The sequence below is a fragment of the Henckelia pumila genome, chromosome 3, assembly GCF_033568475.1.
Source record: "Henckelia pumila isolate YLH828 chromosome 3, ASM3356847v2, whole genome shotgun sequence".
Lineage (NCBI taxonomy): Eukaryota > Viridiplantae > Streptophyta > Magnoliopsida > Lamiales > Gesneriaceae > Henckelia > Henckelia pumila.
The window spans coordinates 166,013,963-166,036,745 of record NC_133122.1 but is presented as its reverse complement, the minus strand read 5'-3'; the positions used below and the strand labels follow the sequence as shown (position 1 = coordinate 166,036,745).

The following is a 22,783-nucleotide window of genomic DNA, read 5'->3' as shown; positions in this document are numbered from 1 at the left end:
TTCCTCAAAATTTTCAGTATTTGATTTTATATAATTTTAGGAGTCCCTTTTTATCCAAATTTAGCCAAAATATTGACTTTTAATTACCTTTAAAATTCCCTAAAATTTATATTTCGGGATTTTAAATTTGTTATCAGATTCTTACTTATTATTTAGAGTTTTTAAGTTATATATATTTTATATTTAAAACCCTTATTAATATTTTAATTATCCAAAACCTTATTTTATTGAAATTACACCCTAAATCTACCCAAACACACGCCTTCAAGCTTTCAGCCGCCACCCCCTCCCTTGTTCTTCACCTCCTTCATCGTGCCTGTAGTGACCCTTACCCGGATCACCTACTAAACAGAACTTAGGCATGCAATTAACTTAACAAAACAGATATCAGAATAAAACTGCGGAAACCAATAACATTATACAATCCCAAGTAAAGGAATCTGTAATTATCCAATAATATACAACCAAATCGAATAGCTGTATAAACCCAAACAACAGTAATAAAGCCTAGACGAAGCTCCAGCTGGCCAACCACTGACTAGCCCCTCCTGGATCCACCCTCCTCGTCCAATCGCAAACCTGCCCCATGGAATAGGGTGTCCAGAAAATACAGAGTACGAGACGTGAGCATAAAACGCTCAGTGCGAGAGTATGAGTATACATGCATTCAAAGTGAACTCCCTATAGACTCGAGGTCAAGGATCAGATAACAGAGACAGACCGGGCCCTGGTATGTAGCACGCTGTGCCGTCGCTTCAGGAGGTGGCTCCCATACCGAGATAACTGTGGATACGCCGGACCCAAATCGATGGAAGTCCATCCACTAACAGGATAGGGTACAACCCTACTAACAGACATCTCGAAGGAGATACAGCAAGATGCAAATGAATGCAGCATAATATCATGACATATAAATCATGCAGTCATATAATACATGCATACTCAGTCAGGATATCTCGAACAGTACTTTCGTACCTCAAATACCAGGTAGGCACTACCAGCTCTAAGTCCAAGCCTAAAGTCCGCCTACACAGCGAAATGATACTACTATCATTACAGTGCTCTAAAAGCCTTAACTAAGCTATTGCATACTCCTAAATATTTATAGGAAGCAAAAGCTATACCTTCGTCCGTCGTTAGCCCTTTGATGTCGATGCCTCCAGAACTTGGGCACAACTCCGCTACGACTATCGAACGCCTCTCCGACCTCCGGACCAAGCCTAAGAAGACTAGAACAGCTCGAATATGACTAGAAATATAGAGGAAATCCGGAATTGGCAAGGAGAAATGAAGTCTCGGCCTTCTATTTATAGACAACGATCGGAGCCTCCGATCCTCGATCGGAACGTCCGAACTTCGATCGGAACGTCCGATCCTGCCATCGGAGCTTCCGAAGATCCTGATCTGCCACGTGTCAAAATATCATTTGTTGACTTCGGATAGGGGTGATCGGAGCCTCCGGTCCTGATCGGAGCTTCCGATCCAGCCACACGTCATGGATGACGTAATATCATCGGTGCCTCCGATCCTCATCGGAGCTTCCGATCCCGATCGGAGCTTCCGATCGTCCCTTCGGAGCTTCTGATCCGTCCAATCCCCAATTTATTTAATTAACATTAATTCTTTAATTACTCAATTAGGGCACGGGCTACTACATTCTCCCCCACTTAAGATATTTCGTCCTCGAAATCAGATCTTAAGTACCGAATGCAAATACAGAAATCAGAAACATTCTTTATTCAAATCAAACGTTTACAGAGTTTGCAACTGAATACAACTTAAAGAATGAAATCAAAACAACTCAGGATGGTCTTTACGCATCCTGTCCTCAAGCTCCTAAGTAGCTTCCTCAGTGCCTCGGCGCTGCCACTGAACTAAAACCAAAGGAATGACTTTGTTCCGTAAAACCTTATCCTTATAATCCAGGATACGAAGAGGTTTTTCAACATAAGTCAAATCCTTGTCTACCTGAACCTCAGACCGCTGCAGAATATGAGATTCATCCGCCACATACCGTCGCAACAGAGATATGTGGAACACGTCGTGAATACTGGATAGATGCGGTGGCAAAGCTAGTCGATAAGCCAAATCGCCAATGCTCTCCAAGATCTCAAACAGACCGATAAATCTGGGAGACAACTTGCCCTTAAGGCCAAATCTGAGAATCTTGCGGAAAGGTGACACTCTAAGAAACACTTTCTCCCCGACCTCGAACTGCAAAGGCCTACGCTTGATATTAGCATAGCTGGCCTGACGATCCTGTGCAGTCTTAATCCGTTTCTTGATTTGATCAACAATATCTATCGCCTGCTGGATAAACTCCGGTCCCTCAGCCTGTCTCTCCCCCACTTCTTCCCAGAAGAGTGGAGTACGACAACGTCGCCCATACAACGCCTCAAAAGGTGCCATCCCAATACTAGTGTGATAGCTGTTGTTGTAAGCGAACTCGATCAACGGCAAATGATCCTGCCAGGCTGAACCAAAATCCAAGACGCACGCTCTAAGCATATCCTCTAACGTACGGATAGTGCGCTCTGACTGACCATCAGTCTCCGGATGATAGGCTGTACTCAAACTGAGAGTAGTACCCATCGCACGCTGAACACTCCCCCAGAATCTAGAAGTAAACCTGGGGTCCCGATCGCTGACAATGCTCACAGGCACTCCATGAAGTCGAACGATCTCCTGAATGTACAACCGAGCCATGCGATCCACAGAGTACTCTCGGCTATAGGCAATGAAATGCGCTGATTTGGTGAGTCGGTCCACCACATCCCAGATAGCATCACAGTTCCTCGGGGATACCGGCAAATGGGTCACAAAGTCCATTGTGATAAACTCCCATTTCCATTCAGGAATAGGCAGACTGTGAAGCAATCCTCCAGGTCGTCGGTGCTCTGCCTTGACCTGTTGACACACCAAACATCTCGAAACAAACTGATAAACACTGCGTTTCATTCCCTTCCACCAGAAACGAGTACGTAGATCCTTGTACATCTTGTTGCTCCCAGGATGAATACTCAACTTAGTGCGATGTGCCTGAGATAAAATCTCCTCTCGCAACTCTTCATCCTGTGGAATCACAAGCCTACCAGACAAACACAGAAAGCCGTCTGACTGATAATGAAATCCAGACGAGCTACCCTCGTTAGCTAGACGAGCTAAACGCTGGGTCTTCGAATCAGACATCTGAGCATCTCGGATCCGCGAGTACAAGGCTGGCTCAGATAATATCGCAAACATCTGGATACTCTGCATACCTTTCTTATGCTTGAAGGTAAAACCTGAAGTACAACAGTCACTGATCGCACTAGACATCGAACAAGTCTGAAGTGCGGATAGTCGCACCTTGCGACTCAAAGCATCAGCGGTGAGATTAGCAGCTCCCGGATGGTACTTAATCTCGCAATCATAGTCCTTAAGCAAATCCATCCAACGTCTCTGCCTCATGTTCAATTCTGCCTGAGTGAACAAATACTTGAGACTCTTATGGTCGGTGAAGATCTCAAATTTCTCGCCATACAGATAATGACGCCAGATCTTCAAAGCGAACACAATGGCTGCTAACTCCAAATCATGGACTGGGTAGTTGTCCTCGTGAAGCTTCAGCTGTCTAGAAGCGTATGCGATCACATGCCCATTCTGAGTCAGGACACAACCTAACCCCTGAAGAGAAGCATCCGTGTAAACTACATACCCTCCAGATCCTGACGGTAATGCTAACACCGGCGCAGAAGTCAACCGCCGTCGAAGCTCACGGAAATTCTCCTCACACTCGGAGGACCACTCAAAATTCACACCCTTGCGGGTAAGCTGCGTCAACGGTCGAGCTAACTGAGAGAAATTCAGAATGAAGCGACGATAATACCCTGCTAGACCCAGAAAACTACGGATCTCAGCAACTGTCGTCGGACGCGACCAATTAAGTACCGCTTCAATCTTGCTTGGATCAACAGAAATCCCCTCCCTGGATATGATATGGCCAAGAAAAACCACTCTATCCATCCAGAACTCACACTTGCTCAGCTTGGCGTACAATTGCTCATCTCGAAGAGTCTGTAGTACCAACCGCAAGTGAGAAACATGCTCTTCCGTATTACGCGAATACACCAAGATGTCGTCAATGAAGACCACGACAAACTTGTCCAAATACTCCCTGAAGACACGGTTCATCAGATCCATGAATATAGCCGCGCATTAGTCAAACCAAATGGCATCACTAGGAACTCGTAATGCCCATAGCGAGTACGGAATGCAGTCTTGGCTACGTCCTGATCACGGACTCTCAACTGATGATACCCAGATCTCAAGTCAATCTTGGAGTAAACTGACGTGCCCTGCAGCTGATCAAACAAGTCATCAATACGAGGCAACGGATACTTGTTCTTCACAGTGACTCGATTCAGCTGCCGATAGTCAATGCACAGCCGCATTGACCCATCCTTCTTCTTCACGAAGAGAACAGGAGCTCCCCAAGGAGATACACTAGGACGAATGTACCCCTTGTCCAAAAGATCCTGTAGCTGATTCTTCAACTCACGCATCTCTGACGGAGCCAGACGATACGGTGCTCTAGAAATAGGCGAAGTACCCGGCATCAACTCTATGCCAAACTCGATTCCCTAGCAGGAGGAAAACCCGGAATCTCATCAGGAAACACATCTGGAAATTCATCCACAACAGGAATGCTCTCTATCCCAATACTCTCAGCGGACAAATCAACTGCATAGATAAGGTAGCCTTCCCCACCAGACTCCAGAGCTCGACAGGCTCTCGAAGCTGATATCAAAGGCATCGGGGGTCGCGCTCCCTCACCATAGAAAAACCAACTCTCACTCCCTTCCGGATGAAAGCGTACTAATCTCTGATAGCAGTCCACTGAAGCTCGATAGGTAGTCAGCACATCTATTCCCAGAATGCAATCAAAGTCGTCCATCGCCAGGACCATGAGATTCGCTAACAGAACGTTCCCTTTGAACTCTAAAGGGCAACCCATCACTAGACGCTTAGCCAAAGCAGATTGGCCCGTCGGAGTATAAACAGACATCACTACGTCTAGTGCAATGCATGGTAACTTATGCCTCTTAACAAAACGTGCAGAAATGAAGGAATGAGATGCACCAGTGTCAATAAGTACAAGAGCAGGTATACCATAAAGCATAAATGTACCTGCGATGACTTTCTCATTCTCCTCCACAGCCTGATCATGTCTCAGGGCAAACACCTGGCCAGAAGCTCGTGGCCTCAAATGAGAACTCCCAGCAGACTGTCCCTGCGACCTCTGCTGAACGGTAGCCTGAGAACCCGATCCTGAACCAGATCCAGAACCACCTCCCCCAGACAGTGGACAATCCCTCCGGATATGACCAGTCTCTCCACAACGGAAACAAGCTCCAGAAGCTCTGCGGCACTTGTCGGATGGATGGTTCTTCCCACAGTGATCACACTTGTCCTTCTTACCGAAACGGACAACACCTCCCGAACCAGAGGAAGAAGTAGATCCAGACTTCTTGAAAGTTTTGGCACGGGGACCCAAAGAACTAGCAGGTCTCGACTGAGAGAAAGACCTGTTCCGCCGAATGCTGTCCTCTGCCTGATGACAACGGCTCACCAAACCCTCGTAGGACATGTCGTCACCAACCGCCACACGGTCATGGATCTCAGGGTTAAGGCCCTGAAGGAACAGATTATACTTCATCTCTGAGCTATCAGCAATCTCGGGGCAATAGGATAGCAGATCAAAGAACCTCTGCTGATACTCATCGATAGACATGGTTCCCTGTCGCAGACTCAGTAGCTCGCCTGCCTTCGACTGACGGAGTGCCGGAGGAAAATACCGCTTTTGAAAAGCTGTGCGAAACTCGGCCCAGGTGGCCACTCCTCTCGCCGCAACAAAAGGTGCAGAAGTAAACCTCCACCACCTGCGCGCACGCCCATCCAGAAGATAGCCAAGGGTCTCCACCTTCTGCTCATCGGTGCATTGGAAAGTCTGAAAAGTCGTCTCCATGCGGTCTAACCAGTTCTCCGCATCCTCCGGAGACTCACCTCCAACTAAGGGCTTAGTACCCATAGCTAAAAATCGACGCACAGTGAAACGCTCGTCGTCATGGTGACGATGACGCCGTTCTCGACGAGGCTCCCGATCGGCATCACCCCAACGCCCCCCAACACTGCCATGAGAACTCTGGTCGTCACGATTTGACATCTACAAAAATACCTCAAGATGAGACTAAATCCCAAGAAATCTTTTGCATGCTCTGATACCATAAATGTAGTGACCCTTACCCGGATCACCTACTAAACAGAACTTAGGCATGCAATTAACTTAACAAAACAGATATCAGAATAAAACTACAGAAACCAATAACATTATACAATCCCAAGTAAAGGAATCTGTAATTATCCAATAATATACAACCAAATCGAATAGCTGTATAAACCCAAACAACAGTAATAAAGCCTAGACGAAGCTCCAGCTGGCCAACCACTGACTTGCCCCTCCTGGATCCACCCTCCTCGTCCAATCGCAAACCTGCCCCATGGAATAGGGTGTCCAGAAAATACAGAGTACGAGACGTGAGCATAAAACGCTCAGTGCGAGAGTATGAGTATACATGCATGCAAAGTGAACTCCCTATAGACTCGAGGTCAAGGATCAGATAACAGAGACAGACCGGGCCCTGGTATGTAGCACGCTGTGCCGTCGCTTCAGGAGGTGGCTCCCATACCGAGATAACTGTGGATACGCCGGACCTAAATCGATGGAAGTCCATCCACTAACAGGATAGGGTACAACCCTACTAACAGACATCTCGAAGGAGATACATCAAGATGCAAATGAATGCAGCATAATATCATGGCATATAAATCATGCAGTCATATAATACATGCATACTCAGTCAGGATATCTCGAACAGTACTTTCGTACCTCAAATACCAGGTAGGCACTACCAGCTCTAAGTCCAAGCCTAAAGTCCGCCTACACAGCGAAATGATACTACTATCATTACAGTGCTCTAAAAGCCTTAACTAAGCTATTGCATACTCCTAAATATTTATAGGAAGCAAAAGCTATACCTTCGTCCGTCGTTAGCCCTTTGATGTCGATGCCTCCAGAACTTGGGCACAACTCCGCTACGACTATCGAACGCCTCTCCGACCTTCGGACCAAGCCTAAGAAGACTAGAACAGCTCGAATATGACTAGAAATAGAGAGGAAATCCGGAATTGGCAAGGAGAAATGAAGTCTCGGCCTTCTATTTATAGACAACGATCGGAGCCTCCGATCCTCGATCGGAACGTCCGAACTTCGATCGGAACGTCCGATCCTGCCATCGGAGCTTCCGAAGATCCTGATCTGCCACGTGTCAAAATATCATTTGTTGACTTCGGATAGGGGTGATCGGAGCCTCCGGTCCTGATCGGAGCTTCCGATCCAGCCACACGTCATGGATGACGTAATATCATCGGTGCCTCCGATCCTCATCGGAGCTTCCGATCCCGATCGGAGCTTCCGATCGTCCCTTCGGAGCTTCCGATCCGTCCAATCCCCAATTTATTTAATTAGCATTAATCATTTAATTACTCAATTAGGGCACGGGCTACTACAGTGCCAGCCCAGAAAACCCCATAGGAGATCGATTTTAAGCTTCCAAGGTGGTTGATCATCGTCCCATCGTCCCGGAATCGTCATCTACGCCTACTTCTCTTCAACCTTCGGTGCTAGGCATGTTTCTTTTCGTTTTTCTTTATGCCATATCATTGTTTATGCGTGTGTGTGTGTAAGAATCAGTTTAATTCAAGAATTTTCAGAGAAATCGAGATTGGTTTGGATGTATGCGCCTTGTTCATGTATTTGTTGAATCATGCTCACGTTTTATTTGCCATGGGTGCGTCCAGCTGCTGGCCAAGGGTTCCTAGGCTGTGTGAGGGTGGTCTGGACTCAAGTGGCTCGAGTGGTTCGAGCCAAATGAGCCAAGGTAAGGGCTGGTGCAAGATCGGGTCCCTTTTGTACGCAGTTTAGGGTTCAGAGGAAAGGGTGATCGACTAGGTGGCTAGGGCTGCATGTGTGAAGACCGTAATTTTCCTTAAGGTTAACATTTTTAATTTACTAATTATTTTGTTTATTAATGTATTTGTGATAATTAGTATTAGATATTGTTGGAGATATAATTATAATATTGGGTATCTTGTTAAAAATATTATTAAGATAGGTGATCAAGATCTAGGTGTGATCAAATCTTGGGAGATAGATTTTTTTCAAACTTTGAAAGTCTTAATCCTACTTTATCATTATTTTTTTGTGCCTATAAATACAGACTCAACACGTTCAGAAATCTGTCAAATCCTTCTCTCTGTTTTCGGCACTAGAGCCTACTTTTTCCTCAATATTATTTTCGTCAGATAGCCTGCACCTTTGACCCATATTTTCGTCCAATCATTTAGCCCTTTTCTTTGCTTTTCTCGAAGCCTTCATAGTCAAAAGGAAAAAGTGTTGTACAAACTCACGTGGGAGGATTAGAAATTGGGAAGGAAAAAGGTTAGTGTTTCATTTTGTGTCAGAGGGTTTTCCAATAGCAATTTAAAATTTGGGTCATTCTTCTTACACCTTCACGTGGCTTTCAAAGGAATTGTTGGGAATTTGGTGGTAGAGTGCATCCAATCAAATCGGCTTATCTCGAGAGTTTGCTTCGGATTTATTTTCGGTTCAAGCTTTGTCCAATTCAAGCATTTGATTCCGTACAAGTTATTCTGTAAGTGGGCTTATGTTTTAAAATTATATGTATGTTTTACAAAATTCGATCGCTCATGTTAATCGTTGGAATTTTGCTATTTAATATTGTTCATGATGATGATTGCTAAAGATATGTTTTGGGGGTGGTGATAGAAGAATTTTTAAGAGTTTATTTGGTTATTTCATTTTGGGATTAATACATTAATATTTTGTTATTTAAGTTTATAGATGCTTCCGCAATTGTTATTAGTTTTGGATTATCGTGTTGTAAAGACAATATTTTTGGAGCATTTATTTATGAGAAAAGACTGGTTTTCATATACTGTACTACGAGGCTTGTTGTTTTATAATTTGTGTGAATTTGAAACAACGCCGGTGGCACGTCTCGGTCTCGGGGCGTGACATTTTAGTGGTATCAGAGCCGCCAGATTCATAAATCTGGATGGGATTCCGTACCGAAAAATTTGACGTTGTCAAATTTTGACCAAAGTCCTACGTATCCTGACCCGAAACGATCTTCTGAGTTAAACTTATACTAAGTATGACTAATGACGCTTTTAGCCCGAATTCAATCGTTTAAGCCTCCGAAATTGCGTTTTTGCCGTTTTAAGAAAGTTTTCGGACGCTTATAACTTCACCTAGAAAATTCGAAATCCAATTTCGCGAATTGTCCCATGACACCCTCGACTTGTAGTTTCTGGCCATAAAGAAATCTCAAAATTTTCCATTTTTGGAAATATTGCCCGAAAATCTTGTTCTATATAAATTCTGCCTGAAATTTCATCAATTTGAATTCTAACTTGAACCTATCCCTCTTTATTCTAGGAAGATGGCTCGCACCAAAGTCACGGCTCGCAAAAACGTTGTTCGAAGCAAGGAGCAAGTTATCGAGTCATTAAGGACTTCACTATATGTGGAGCAATACGAGAAGGAGGAGATGATGGAAGACATGAAGAAGCTAAAGGCGAACAAGAGTGAGATGGAGGAGCATCGGGACCACCTCAAAGCCGACGTCGAAAGACTTGCATATTATCTTGATAAGGAAGAGAAAGAACATGAGGAGACGAAAAAGAAGTTGGAGTCGTCCCTAGCTACCATCACTTTACTCGAAGACCTAAGCAACCAAAGAATGATGGCAACGTTAGAACTCCAACACCAAGTGCAAGTATTGCAAAACTCTGTGCAAGCTCGTGATAAATTTAACGCAGCCCTGCTCGAGCATATAAATCATCTACAACAAGTAGACATGGTGGCAGAAGAGAACCCCGAAATTGTTCCTGCGGAAAATGAAGCCATGGGCGATGGAGAGATTATAGATTAGGTTTTCATCTAGCTTAGTCTTTTTATTCAGCATTGTTTTGTTTGATTCAGCATGATACCTTAATATTTTGAGACTTGGTTTGATTTTTGCTTCAATTATCTTCATGACATTTTTGAGAATCAATAAAATAACTTTTATTCTTGGGATTATTTATTGATTCATTTATTCTGCTATTTCCCTTCTTTTTAAGTATCATGTTTTGACAAACTCTTAGAACTCCCTTACTGTAGGAAATGGCCGGAAGACACCCAAGAACACGCAACAACAATCGTGGAGATGCTGACCCAGAACGGAGTAAAATTCCATTATGAATCGCTCCGTAAGAACCGAACTGAAATGTTTAAGGGAGATGCTGACCCAGAGGTGGGAAGAAATTGGATGAAAAAAATGGAGGACCAATTGCGTTTACTTGAAGTCCCTGAAGCACTTAAAGTGGAGGTAACAATCCCTTTTCTGGAGGATAAAGCAAGGAAATGGTGGGAAGCTGTCTCGCCTGCTATGTTAGCTGCTGGAGCAATCACATGGCAACAGTTTCGCACTGCGTTTCTGAAGCAATATTTTCCAGCTGAGGTTCGAATTCAGAAGCTAAGTGAATTTGAAAACCTCACGCAATCTTCAGATATGTCAGTGGTGGAGTACACTTCTAAATTCAATGAGCTTGGATCTTATGCCCCAACCATTATGGGAGATGATGATCTGAAACTGCACCGTTTTAAAAAGGGGTTGAATAGCCGAATCCAGTCGGCGTTAGCAGTTTTTCAGCCTGCCAACTTTGCAGACTTGATGGGAGTAGCTATCCGGGTGGAATCGGATATCAAGCGTCGGGAAGACGACTTCAAGAACAAACGACCTCTGTCTGGTCAATCTTCTGCAATGGGGCCAACACCCAAGCGCCCGAACCAAGCTGGTGGACCATCCAAGGGAACTTACTCTGCTCCGAGTCGACCATTGATCAAACCGTGTCCTACCTGCAACTTCCGTCACGAAGGGGAATGTCATCGGAAAACTGGCGCCTGTTTCAATTGTGGGAAGTTGGGGCACCAAATGACCGATTGTCCTGAACCAGTAAAGCCAAGGATCGGGCCGAATGCTGGTACTGCGCAAGCTCAACCTAAAGAGACAAAGCCCAACGCTCGTGTGTTTGCTATCACACAAGAAGAGGCAGATGAGGCAAATGAAGTCGTGGCAGGTACCATTTTAATCAATACTAAGCCTGCATATGTTTTATTTGATTGTGGTGCCACTCATTCGTTTTTATCTAAGAGATTTGCTAAAAAGATAGTGCTTATCTCTGAGGAACTAACTGAACCACTCAGAGTAGAAACCCCTACTAACAAGATAATTGAGACACTCAAGATACATAGAAAATATAAAGTGTGTGTCTGTGAACAAATCTTTGATGCTGATTTGGTTGAACTCAACATGGTAGAATTTGATGTCATCCTTGGGATGGATTGGTTGTCTAGACATCATGCAGTGGTTAACTGTTGGGATAAGAATGTTAAACTTCAAACCACAAACCTCGAAGAAATTATATTCCAAGGCAAGACCAAGACACGAAAACCCCTCTTGTCGGCCTCCCAAGCATGGAAGGCGATAAAAGGTCGCGAAGAAGTTTACCTAGCTATGGTGAGCGAGGTAAAAGAAGAGCCAGTGCTCAAACTATAAGACCTTCCGATGGTACGAGAGTTTCCAGATGTCTTTCCGGAGGAACTACCCGGAATGGTTCCAGACCGAGAGGTAGAATTTGAGATTCAGCTAGAGCCTGGTGCTGCTTCGATTTCGAAAGCTCCTTACCGAATGGCACCAGCGGAACTCAAGGAATTGAAAGAGCAACTACAAGAGCTGCTAGACAAGAAGCAAATTAGACCGAGTGCATCCCCGTGGGGAGCCCCAGTCTTATTTGTCAAGAAAAAAGATGGAAGCATGAGAATGTGTATAGATTATAGAGAGCTCAACAAGATCACAATCAAGAACAAATATCCTCTTCCAAGGATAGATGACTTATTTGATCAACTTAAAGGAGCTACTATTTTCTCCAAACTAGATCTGCGATCGGGCTATCACCAGTTGAAGGTCAAGACAGGAGATGTTCAAAAAACGGCTTTCCGAACAAGATATGGGCACTACGAATTTTTAGTAATGCCGTTCGGCTTGACGAATGCCCCTGCAGCATTTATGGACCTCATGAACCGAGTTTTCAAGCAGTTTCTTGATAGGTTCGTGGTGGTTTTTATTGATGATATCCTCGTATACTCACCTAGTGAAGAGGATCACAAAGAACATCTTCGTATTACACTGCAAACCTTAAGGGAGAATAAACTCTATGCCAAATTCAAGAAGTGTGAATTTTGGTTAAGAAGTGTGGCATTCTTGGGACACATTATCTCAGCAGCCGGAGTCTCGGTGGATCCCAAGAAAGTTGAAGCAATAACAGACTGGCCCCGACCCAAGTCAGTGACTGAAATTCGAAGCTTCCTAGGGTTGGCTGGCTATTATCGAAAATTTGTTGAAGGATTTTCTTCAATAGCTATACCTCTTACGAAACTCACCCAAAAGAACGTAAAGTTCGATTGGAACAAGGACTGTGAAAAGAGCTTCGGAGTCCTGAAGGAAAGGTTAGCATCTACACCAGTACTAGTGCTACCCGAGGGAGGAAAAGATTTTGCAGTTTATAGTGATGCATCAAAGGAAGGTTTGGGATGTGTGCTAATGCAAGAAGGGAGAGTGATTGCCTACGCATCTAGACAGCTGAAACCTCATGAGCAAAACTACCCCACTCATGATCTAGAGTTAGTAGCAGTAGTGTTTGCACTGAAAATTTGGAGGCATTACCTCTACGGTGCCAAGTGTGAAATTTTCACTGATCACCAAAGTCTCAAGTATTTATTCACGCAAAAGGAGCTGAATATGAGACAAAGAAGATGGATCGAACTCTTAAAAGATTACGATCTCACCATAAGCTACCATCCAGGTAAGGCCAATAAAGTGGCTGACGCCTTGAGTCGAAAGAACATGAGCAAGAATATTCTAGCTTCATTAACGGCACAACCGTGTCTTCGTGAAACAGTCAAGTTGAGTCAAGACCTAGATCCGTCGATGGCTAAGTTCAATGAGCAAATCAAGGAGGGTAAGTTACCAGATTTTCAAGTGGATGATAAAGGAATCCTATGGATGAAAGGACGTTTATGGGTACCAGACGTCAATGATCTTCGGAATGAAGTCATGTCTGAAGCACACAAGTCAAAGTTTTCAGTACATCCGGGGAGTACAAAGATGTATAGAGATCTAAAAGGGAATTTTTGGTGGAATGGAATGAAGAAGGATGTCACAGAATTCGTCTCTAAGTGTCAAGTATGCCAACAGGTTAAAGCAGAACATCAGCGACCTGGAGGGCTACTCCAACCATTAAAAATTCCGGAATGGAAATGGGAGCACATTTCCATGGATTTTGTAGTGGGACTCCCAGAATCAAAGCAGAGGCATGATGGTATTTGGGTGATCGTAGATAGACTCACAAAATCTGCGCATTTCCTACCGGTACGCATGACATATACTTTGGACAAATTAGCTATGCTATACATGGATAATATAGTACGGCTACATGGGGTTCCAGTCAGTATCTTGTCTGACCGAGATCCAAGATTTGTATCACGCTTTTGGAAGAGCTTTCAGCAAGCTATGGGGAGTAAATTCACACTCAGTACGGTTTATCACCCCCAAACTGATGGCCAAACTGAGAGGACAATCCAAACCCTTGAAGATATGCTGCGGGCATGTGCCCTGGATTTCAGCAGCAATTGGAGCGAACATTTACCTTTAATTGAGTTTGCTTACAACAACAGCTACCATAGCAGCATTGGAATGGCTCCGTATGAAGCACTGTATGGGAGAAAATGTCGTTCTCCTCTTTATTGGGATGAAATCGGAGAGAAGGCTGTCATTGGACCCGAAATTATTCAGGAGCCAGTGGGAAAGGTTGCAATAATCAAGAAGAAACTTAAAGCTGCTGAAGATCGCCAGAAAAGTTGGGCAGACCTGAAAAGAAGACCTGTCGCATTTGACGTGGGTGAAAAAGCTTATGTCAAACTTTCACCTATGAAGGGAGTCGTACGTTTTTGCAGAGCTGGAAAATTAAATCCGCGATATGTGGGACCATTTGAAATTCTCGACAAAATGGGAACATTGGCATATCGACTAGCTTTACCACCTTCTATGTCAAGGGTCCACAATGTATTTCATGTTTCTCAACTAAGAAAATACATTCACAACCCAAGTCATATTTTGGAAGCCGAACCCTTAGTGACAGATGGTCATCTAAATGAGGAGCTGAAGTACAACGAAGTTCCTATACGAATCGTGGATACCATGGACCAAGTTCTTAGGCGAAGGACAATCCCTTATGTCAAAATTCAATGGTCAAATCACACTGAAAGAGAAGCTACATGGGAGTTGGAGGAGAAGATGCGGGAGAAGTATCCATACTTATTCGAAGAACAAAGTTAATTCAAGTTTCGAGGACGAAACTTCCAATAAGGAGGGAAGGATGTGAAGACCGTAATTTTCCTTAAGGTTAACATTTTTAATTTACTAATTATTTTGTTTATTAATGTATTTATGATAATTAGTATTAGATATTGTTGGAGATATAATTATAATATTGGGTATCTTGTTAAAAATATTATTAAGATAGGTGATCAAGATCTAGGTGTGATCAAATCTTGGGAGATAGATTTTTTTCAAACTTTGAAAGTCTTAATCCTACTTTATCATTATTTTTTTGTGCCTATAAATACAGACTCAACACGTTCAGAAATCTGTCAAATCCTTCTGTAGTGACCCTTACCCGGATCACCTACTAAACAGAACTTATGCATGCAATTAACTTAATTAAACAGATATCAGAATGAAACTGCGGAATTCGTAAACAAATATACAATCCCAAGAAAAGGAATCTGTAATTTATCCAATAATATACAACCAAATCGAATAGCTGTATAAACCCAAACAACAGTAATAAAACCTAAGCGAAGCTCCAGCTGGTCAACCACTGACTAGCCCCTCCTGGATCCACCCTCCTCGTCCAATCGCAAACCTGCCCCATGGAATGAGGTGTCCAGAAAAAATACAGAGTACGAGACGTGAGCATAAAACGCTCAGTGCGAGAGTATGAGTATACATGCATGCAAAGTGGACTCCCTATAGACTCGAGGTCAAGGATCAGATAACAGAGACAGACCGGGCCCTGGTATGTAGCACGCTGTGCCGTTGCTTCAGGAGGTGGCTCCCATACCGAGATAACCGTGGATACGCCGGACCCAAATCGATGGAAGTCCATCCACTAACAGGATAGGGTACAACCCTACTAACAGACATCTCGAAAGAGATACAGCAAGATGCAAATGAATTCAGCATAATATCATGTCATATAAACCATGCAGTCACATAATACATGCATACTCAGTCAGGATATCTCGAACAGTACTTCCGTACCTCAAAACAATGCAAGCTCTACCAACTCTAGGTCCACGCCTATAGTCTGCTCTACACTTCCAAATGATACTACTATCATTAAAGTGCTCTAAAAGCCTTAACTAAGCTATTGCATACTCCTAAATATTTATAGGAAGCAAAAGCTATACCTTCGTCCGTCGTTAGCCCTTTGATGTCGATGCCTCCAGAACTTGGGCACAACTCCGCTACGACTACCGAACGCCTCGCCGACCTCCGGACCAAGCCTAAGAAGACTAGAACAGCTCCAAAAGGACTAGAATGGAAAGGAGAACTCGGAATTGGCAAATGAAAGTGAAGTCTCGGCCTTCTATTTATAGACAACGATCGGAACTTCCGATCCTTGATCGGAACGTCCGAACCTCGATCGGAACGTCCGATCCTGCCATCGGAACTTCCGAAGATCCTGATCTGCCACGTGTCAAAATATCACTTGTTGACTCCGGATAGGGGTGATCGGAGCTTCCGGTCCTGATCGGAGCTTCCGATCGTGCCACACGTCATGCCTGACGTAATACCGATCGGAGCTTCCGATCCTGTTCGGAGCTTCCGATCCTGATCGGTGCCTCCGAACTCACCTTCGGAGCTTCCGAACTTTTACCCAAGTAATTATGATTAATCCCTCAATTACTGATTTTGGTTACGGGCTACTACATTCTCCCCCACTTAAGATATTTTGTCCTCGAAATCAGATCTTAAGTACCGAATGCAAATACAGAAATCAGAAACATTCTTTATTCAAATCAAACGTTTACAGAGTTTGCAACTGAATACAATTTAATGAATAAAATCAAAACAACTCAGGATGGTCTTTACGCATCCTGTCCTCAAGCTCCCAAGTAGCTTCCTCAGTGCCTCGGCGCTGCCACTGAACTAAAACCAAAGGAATGACTTTGTTTCGTAAAACCTTATCCTTATAATCCAAGATACGAAGGGGTTTTTCAACATAAGTCAAATCCTTGTCTACCTGAACCTCAGACCGCTGCAGAATATGAGATTCATCCGCCACATACCTTCTCAACAGAGATACGTGGAACACGTCGTGAATACTGGATAGATGCGGTGGCAAAGCTAGTCGATAAGCCAAATCGCCAATGCTCTCCAAGATCTCAAACGGACCGATAAATCTGGGAGACGACTTGCCCTTAAGGCCAAATTTGAGAATCTTGCGGAAAGGTGACACTCTCAGAAACACTTTCTCCCCGACCTCGAACTGCAAAGGCCTACGCTTGATATTAGCATAACTGGCCTGACGATCCTGTGCAGTCTTAATCTGTTTCTTGATTTGATCAACAATATCTATCGCCTGCTGGATAAACTCCGGTCCCTCAGCCTGTCTCTCCCCCACTTCTTCCCAGAAGAGTGGAGTACGACAACGTCGCCCATACAACGCCTCAAAAGGTGCCATCCCAATACTAGTGTGATAGCTGTTGTTGTAAGCGAACTCGATCAACGGCAAATGATCCTGCCAGGCTGAACCAAAATCCATGACGCACGCTCTAAGCATATCCTCTAAAGTACGGATAGTGCGCTCTGACTGACCATCAGTCTTCGGATGATAGGCTGTACTCAAACTGAGAGTAGTACCCATCGCACACTGAACACTCCCCCAGAATCTAGAAGTAAACCTGGGGTCCCGATCACTGACGATGCTCACAGGCACTCCATGAAGTTGGACGATCTCCTGAATGTACATCCGTGCCATGCGATCCAAGAATACTCTCGGCTATAGGCAATGAAATGCGCTGACTTGGTGAGTCGGTCCACCACAACCTAGATAGCATCACAGTTCTTCGGGGATACCGGCAATTGGGTCACAAAGTCCATTGTGATAAACTCCCATTTCCATTCAGGAATAGGCAGACTGTGAAGCAATCCTCCAGGTCGTCGGTGCTCTGCCTTGACCTGTTGACACACCAAACATCTCGAAACAAACTGATAAACACTGCGTTTCATTCCTTTCCACCAGAAACGAGTACGTAGATCCTTGTACATCTTGTTGCTCCCAGGATGAATACTCAACTTAGTGCGATGCGCCTGAGACAAAATCTCCTCTCGCAACTCTTCATCCTGAGGAATCACAAGCCTACCTGACAAACACAGAAAGCCATCTGACTGATAATGAAATCCAGACGAGCTACCCTCGTTAGCTAGATGAGCTAAACGCTGGGTCTTCGAATCAGACATCTGAGCATCTCGGATCCGCGAATACAAGGCTGGCTCAGATAATATCGCAAACATCTGGATACTCTGCATACCTTTCTTATGCTTTAAGGTATAACCTGAAGTACAACAGTCACTGATCGCACTAGACATCGAACAAGTTTGAAGTGCGGATAGTCGCACCTTGCGAATCAAAGCATCAACGGTGAGATTAGCAGCTCCCGGATGGTACTTAATCTCGCAATCATAGTCCTTAAGCAAGTCCATCCAACGTCTCTGCCTCATGTTCAACTCCGCCTGAGTGAACAAATACTTGAGACTCTTATGGTCGGTGAAGATCTCAAATTTCTCGCCATACAGATAATGACGCCAGATCTTCAAAGCGAACACAATGGCTGCTAATTCCAAATCATGGACTGGGTAGTTGTCCTCGTGAAGCTTCAACTGTCTAGAAGTGTATGCGATCACATGCCCATTCTGAGTCAGGACACAACCTAACCCCTGAAGAGAAGCATCCGTGTAAACTACATACCCTCCAGATCCTGACGGTAATGCCAATACCGGCGCAGAAGTCAACCGCCGTCGAAGTTCACGGAAATTCTCCTCGCACTCGGAGGACCACTCGAAATCCACACCCTTGCGGGTAAGCTGCGTCAACGGTCGAGCTAACTGAGAGAAGTTCAAAATGAAGCGACGATAATACCCTGCTAGACCCAGAAAACTACGGATCTTAGCAACTGTCGTCGGACGCGACCAATTAAGTACCGCTTCAATCTTGCTTGGATCAACAGAAATTCCCTCCCTGGATATGATATGGCCAAGAAAGTCCACTCTATCCATCCAGAACTCACACTTGCTCAGCTTGGCGTACAACTGCTTATCTCAAAGAGTCTGTAGTACCAACCGCAAGTGAGAAACATGCTCTTCCGTATTACGTGAATACACTAAGATGTCGTCAATGAAGACCACGACAAACTTGTCCAAATACTCCCTGAAGACGCGGTTCATCAAATCCATGAATATAGCCGGCGCATTAGTCAAACCAAATGGCATCACTAGGAACTCGTAATGCCCATAGCGAGTACGGAATGCAGTCTTGGATACATCCTGATCACGGACTCTCAACTGATGATACCCAGATCTCAAGTCAATCTTGGATTAAACTGACGTGCCCTGCAGCTGATCAAACAAGTCATCAATACGAGGCAACGGATACTTGTTCTTCATAGTGACTCGATTCAGCTGCCGATAGTCAATGCATAGCCGCATCGACCCATCCTTCTTCTTCACAAAGAGAACAGGAGCTTCCCAAGGAGACACACTAGGACGAATGTATCCCTTGTCTAAAAGATCCTGTAGCTGATTCTTCAACTCACGCATCTCTGACGGAGCCAGACGATACGGTGCTCTAGAAATAGGCGAAGTACCCGGCATCAACTCTATGCCAAACTCGACTTCCCTAGCAGGAGGAAAAAAGCCGGAATCTCATCAGGAAACACATCTGGAAATTCATCCACAACAGGAATGCTCTCTAACCCAATACTCTCAGCGGACAAATCAACTGCATAGATAAGGTAGCCTTCCCCGCCAGACTCTAGAGATCGACAGACTCTCAAAGCTGATACCAAAGGCATCGGGGGTCGCGCTCCCTCACCATAGAAAAACCAGCTCTCACTCCCCTCCGGATGAAAGCGTACTAATCTCTGATAGCAGTCCACTGAAGCTCGATAGGTAGTCAACATATCTATTCCCAGAATGCAATCAAAGTCGTCCATCTCCAGGACCATGAGATTCGCTAACAGAATGTTCCCTTCGAACTTTAAAGGGCAACCCATCACTAGACGCTTAGCCAAAGCAGATTGGCCCGTCGGAGTAGAAATAGACATCACTACGTCTAGTGCAATGCATGGTAACTTATGCCTCTTAACAAAACGTGCAGAAATGAAGGAATGAGATGCACCAGTGTCAATAAGTACAAGAGCAAGTATACCATAAAGCAGAAATGTACCTGCGATGACTTTCTCATTCTCCTCCACAGCCTGATCATGTCTCAGGGCAAACACCTGGCCAGAAGCTCGTGGCCTCAAATGAGAAATCCCAGCAGACTGTCCCTGCGACCTCTGCTGTACGGTGGCCTGAGAACCCGATCATGAACCAGAACCAGAACCGCCTCCCCCAGACAGTGGACAATCCCTTCGGATGTGACCAGTCTCTCCACAACGGAAACAAGCTCCAGAAGCTCTACGGCACTTGTCGGATGGATGGTTCTTCCCACAGTGATCACACTTGTCCTTCTTACCGTAACGGACAACACCTCCAGAACCAGAGGAAGAAGAAGATCCAGACTTCTTGAAAGTTTTGGCACGGGGACCCAAAGAACTAGCAGGTCTCGACTGAGAGAAAGACCTGTTCCGCCGAATGCTGTCCCCCGCCTGGTGACAACGGCTCACCAAAACCTCGTAGGACATGTCGTCACCAACCGCCACACGGTCATGGATCTCAGGGTTAAGGCCCTGAAGGAACAGATTATACTTCATCTCTGAGCTATCAGCAATCTCGGGGCAATAGGATAGAAGATCAAAGAACCTCTGCTGATACTCATCAATAGACATGGCTCCCTGTCGTAGACTCAGTAGCTCGCCTGCCTTTGACTGACGGAGTGCAGGAGGAAAATACCGCTTTTGGAAAGCTGTGCGGAACTCGGCCCAGGTGGCCACTCCTCTCGCCGCAACAAAAGGTGCAGAAGTAAACCTCCACCACCTGCGCGCACGCCCATCCAGAAGATAGCCAAGGGTCTCCACCTTCTGCTCCTCGGTGCATTGGAAAGTCTGAAAAGTCGTCTCCATGCGGTCTAACCAGTTCTCCGCATCCTCCGGAGACTCACCTCCAACTAAGGGCTTAGGACCCATAGCTAAGAATCGACGCACAGTGAAACGCTCGTCGTCATGATGACGATGACGCCGTTCTCGACGAGGCTCCCGGTCGGCATCACCCCAACGCCCACCAACACTGCCATGAGAACTCCGGTCGTCATGATTTGCCATCTACAAAAATACCTCAAAATGAGACTAGATCCCAAGAATTCTTTTGCATGCTCTGATACCATAAATGTAGTGACCCTTACCCGGATCACCTACTAAACAGAACTTATGCATGCAATTAACTTAATTAAACAGATATCAGAATGAAACTGCGGAATCCTTAAACAAATATACAATCCCAAGAAAAGGAATCTGTAATTTATCCAATAATATACAACCAAATCGAATAGCTGTATAAACCCAAACAACAGTAATAAAACCTAAGTGAAGCTCCAGCTGGTCAACCACTAACTAGCCCCTCCTGGATCCACCCTCCTCGTCCAATCGCAAACCTGCCCCATGGAATGGGGTGTCCAAAAAAAATACAGAGTACGAGACGTGAGCATAAAACGCTCAGTGCGAGAGTATGAGTATACATGCATGCAAAGTGGACTCCCTATAGACTCGAAGTCAAGGATCAGATAACAGAGACAGACCGGGCCCTGGTATGTAGCACGCTGTGCCGTCGCTTCAGGAGGTGGCTCCCATACCGAGATAACCGTGGATACGCCGGACCCAAATCGATGGAAGTCCATCCACTAACAGGATAGGGTACAACCCTACTAACAGACATCTCGAAAGAGATACAGCAAGATGCAAATGAATTCAGCATAATATCATGTCATATAAATCATGCAGTCACATAATACATGCATACTCAGTCAGGATATCTCGAACAGTACTTCCGTACCTCAAAAAAATGCAAGCTCTACCAACTCTAGGTCCACGCCTATAGTCTACTCTACACTGCCAAATGATACTACTATCATTAAAGTGCTCTAAAAGCCTTAACTAAGCTATTGCATACTCCTAAATATTTATAGGAAGCAAAAGCTATACCTTCGTCCGTCTTAGCCCTTTGATGTCGATGCCTCCAGAACTTGGGCACAACTCCGCTACGACTACCGAACGCCTCGCCGACCTCCGGACCAAGCCTAAGAAGACTAGAACAGCTCCAAAAGGACTAGAATGGAAAGGAGAACTCGGAATTGGCAAATGAAAGTGAAGCCTCGGCATTCTATTTATAGACAACGATCGGAACTTCCGATCCTTGATCGGAACGTCCGAACCTTGATCGGAACGTCCGATCCTGCCATCGGAACTTCCGAAGATCCTGATCTGCCACGTGTCAAAATATCACTTGTTGACTCCGGATAGGGGTGATCGGAGCTTCCGGTCCTGATCGGAGCTTCCGATCGTGCCACACGTCATGCCTGACGTAATACCGATCGGAGCTTCCGATCCTGTTCGGAGCTTCCGATCCTGATCGGTGCCTCCGAACTCACCTTCGGAGCTTCCAAACTTTTACCCAAGTAATTATGATTAATCCCTCAATTATTGATTTTGGTTACGGGCTACTACACCTTCTCTCTGTTTTCGGCACTAGAGCCTACTTTTTTCTCAATATTATTTTCGTCAGATAGCCTGCACCTTTGACCCATATTTTCGTCCAATCATTTAGCCCTTTTCTTTGCTTTTCTCGAAGCCTTCATAGTCAAAAGGAAAAAGTGTTGTACAAACTCACGTGGGAGGATTAGAAATTGGGAAGGAAAAAGGTTAGTGTTTCATTTTGTGTCATAGGGTTTTCCAATAGCAATTTAAAATTTGGGTCATTCTTCTTACACCTTCACGTGGCTTTCAAAGGAATTGTTGGGAATTTGGTGGTAGAGTGCATCCAATCAAATCGGCTTATCTCGAGAGTTTGCTTCGGATTTATTTTCGGTTCAAGCTTTGTCCAATTCAAGCATTTGATTCCGTACAAGTTATTCTGTAAGTGGGCTTATGTTTTAAAATTATATGTATGTTTTACAAAATTCGATCGCTCATGTTAATCGTTGGAATTTTGCTATTTAATATTGTTCATGATGATGATTGCTAAAGATATGTTTTGGGGGTGGTGATAGAAGAATTTTTAAGAGTTTATTTGGTTATTTCATTTTGGGATTAATACATTAATATTTTGTTATTTAAGTT

The 22,783-nt window shown here is 44.6% G+C and overlaps 1 protein-coding gene across 1 annotated transcript; it reads left to right on the top strand.

The window, feature by feature from the left end:
- Positions 1 to 10,442: 10,442 nt before the first annotated feature.
- On the top strand, positions 10,443 to 11,723 carry LOC140889896 (uncharacterized). The gene has a single exon (XM_073297636.1). The coding sequence runs from the start codon at positions 10,443 to 10,445 to the stop codon at positions 11,721 to 11,723; it is 1,281 nt and encodes a 426-aa protein (XP_073153737.1).
- The last annotated feature ends 11,060 nt before the right edge of the window (positions 11,724 to 22,783 follow it).

What these genes read in the sequence shown, in the direction of transcription:
- LOC140889896 (XM_073297636.1), top strand. Translation starts at nt 10,443, where the DNA reads ATGGAGGACCAATTGCGTTTACTTGAAGTCCCTGAAGCACTTAAAGTG.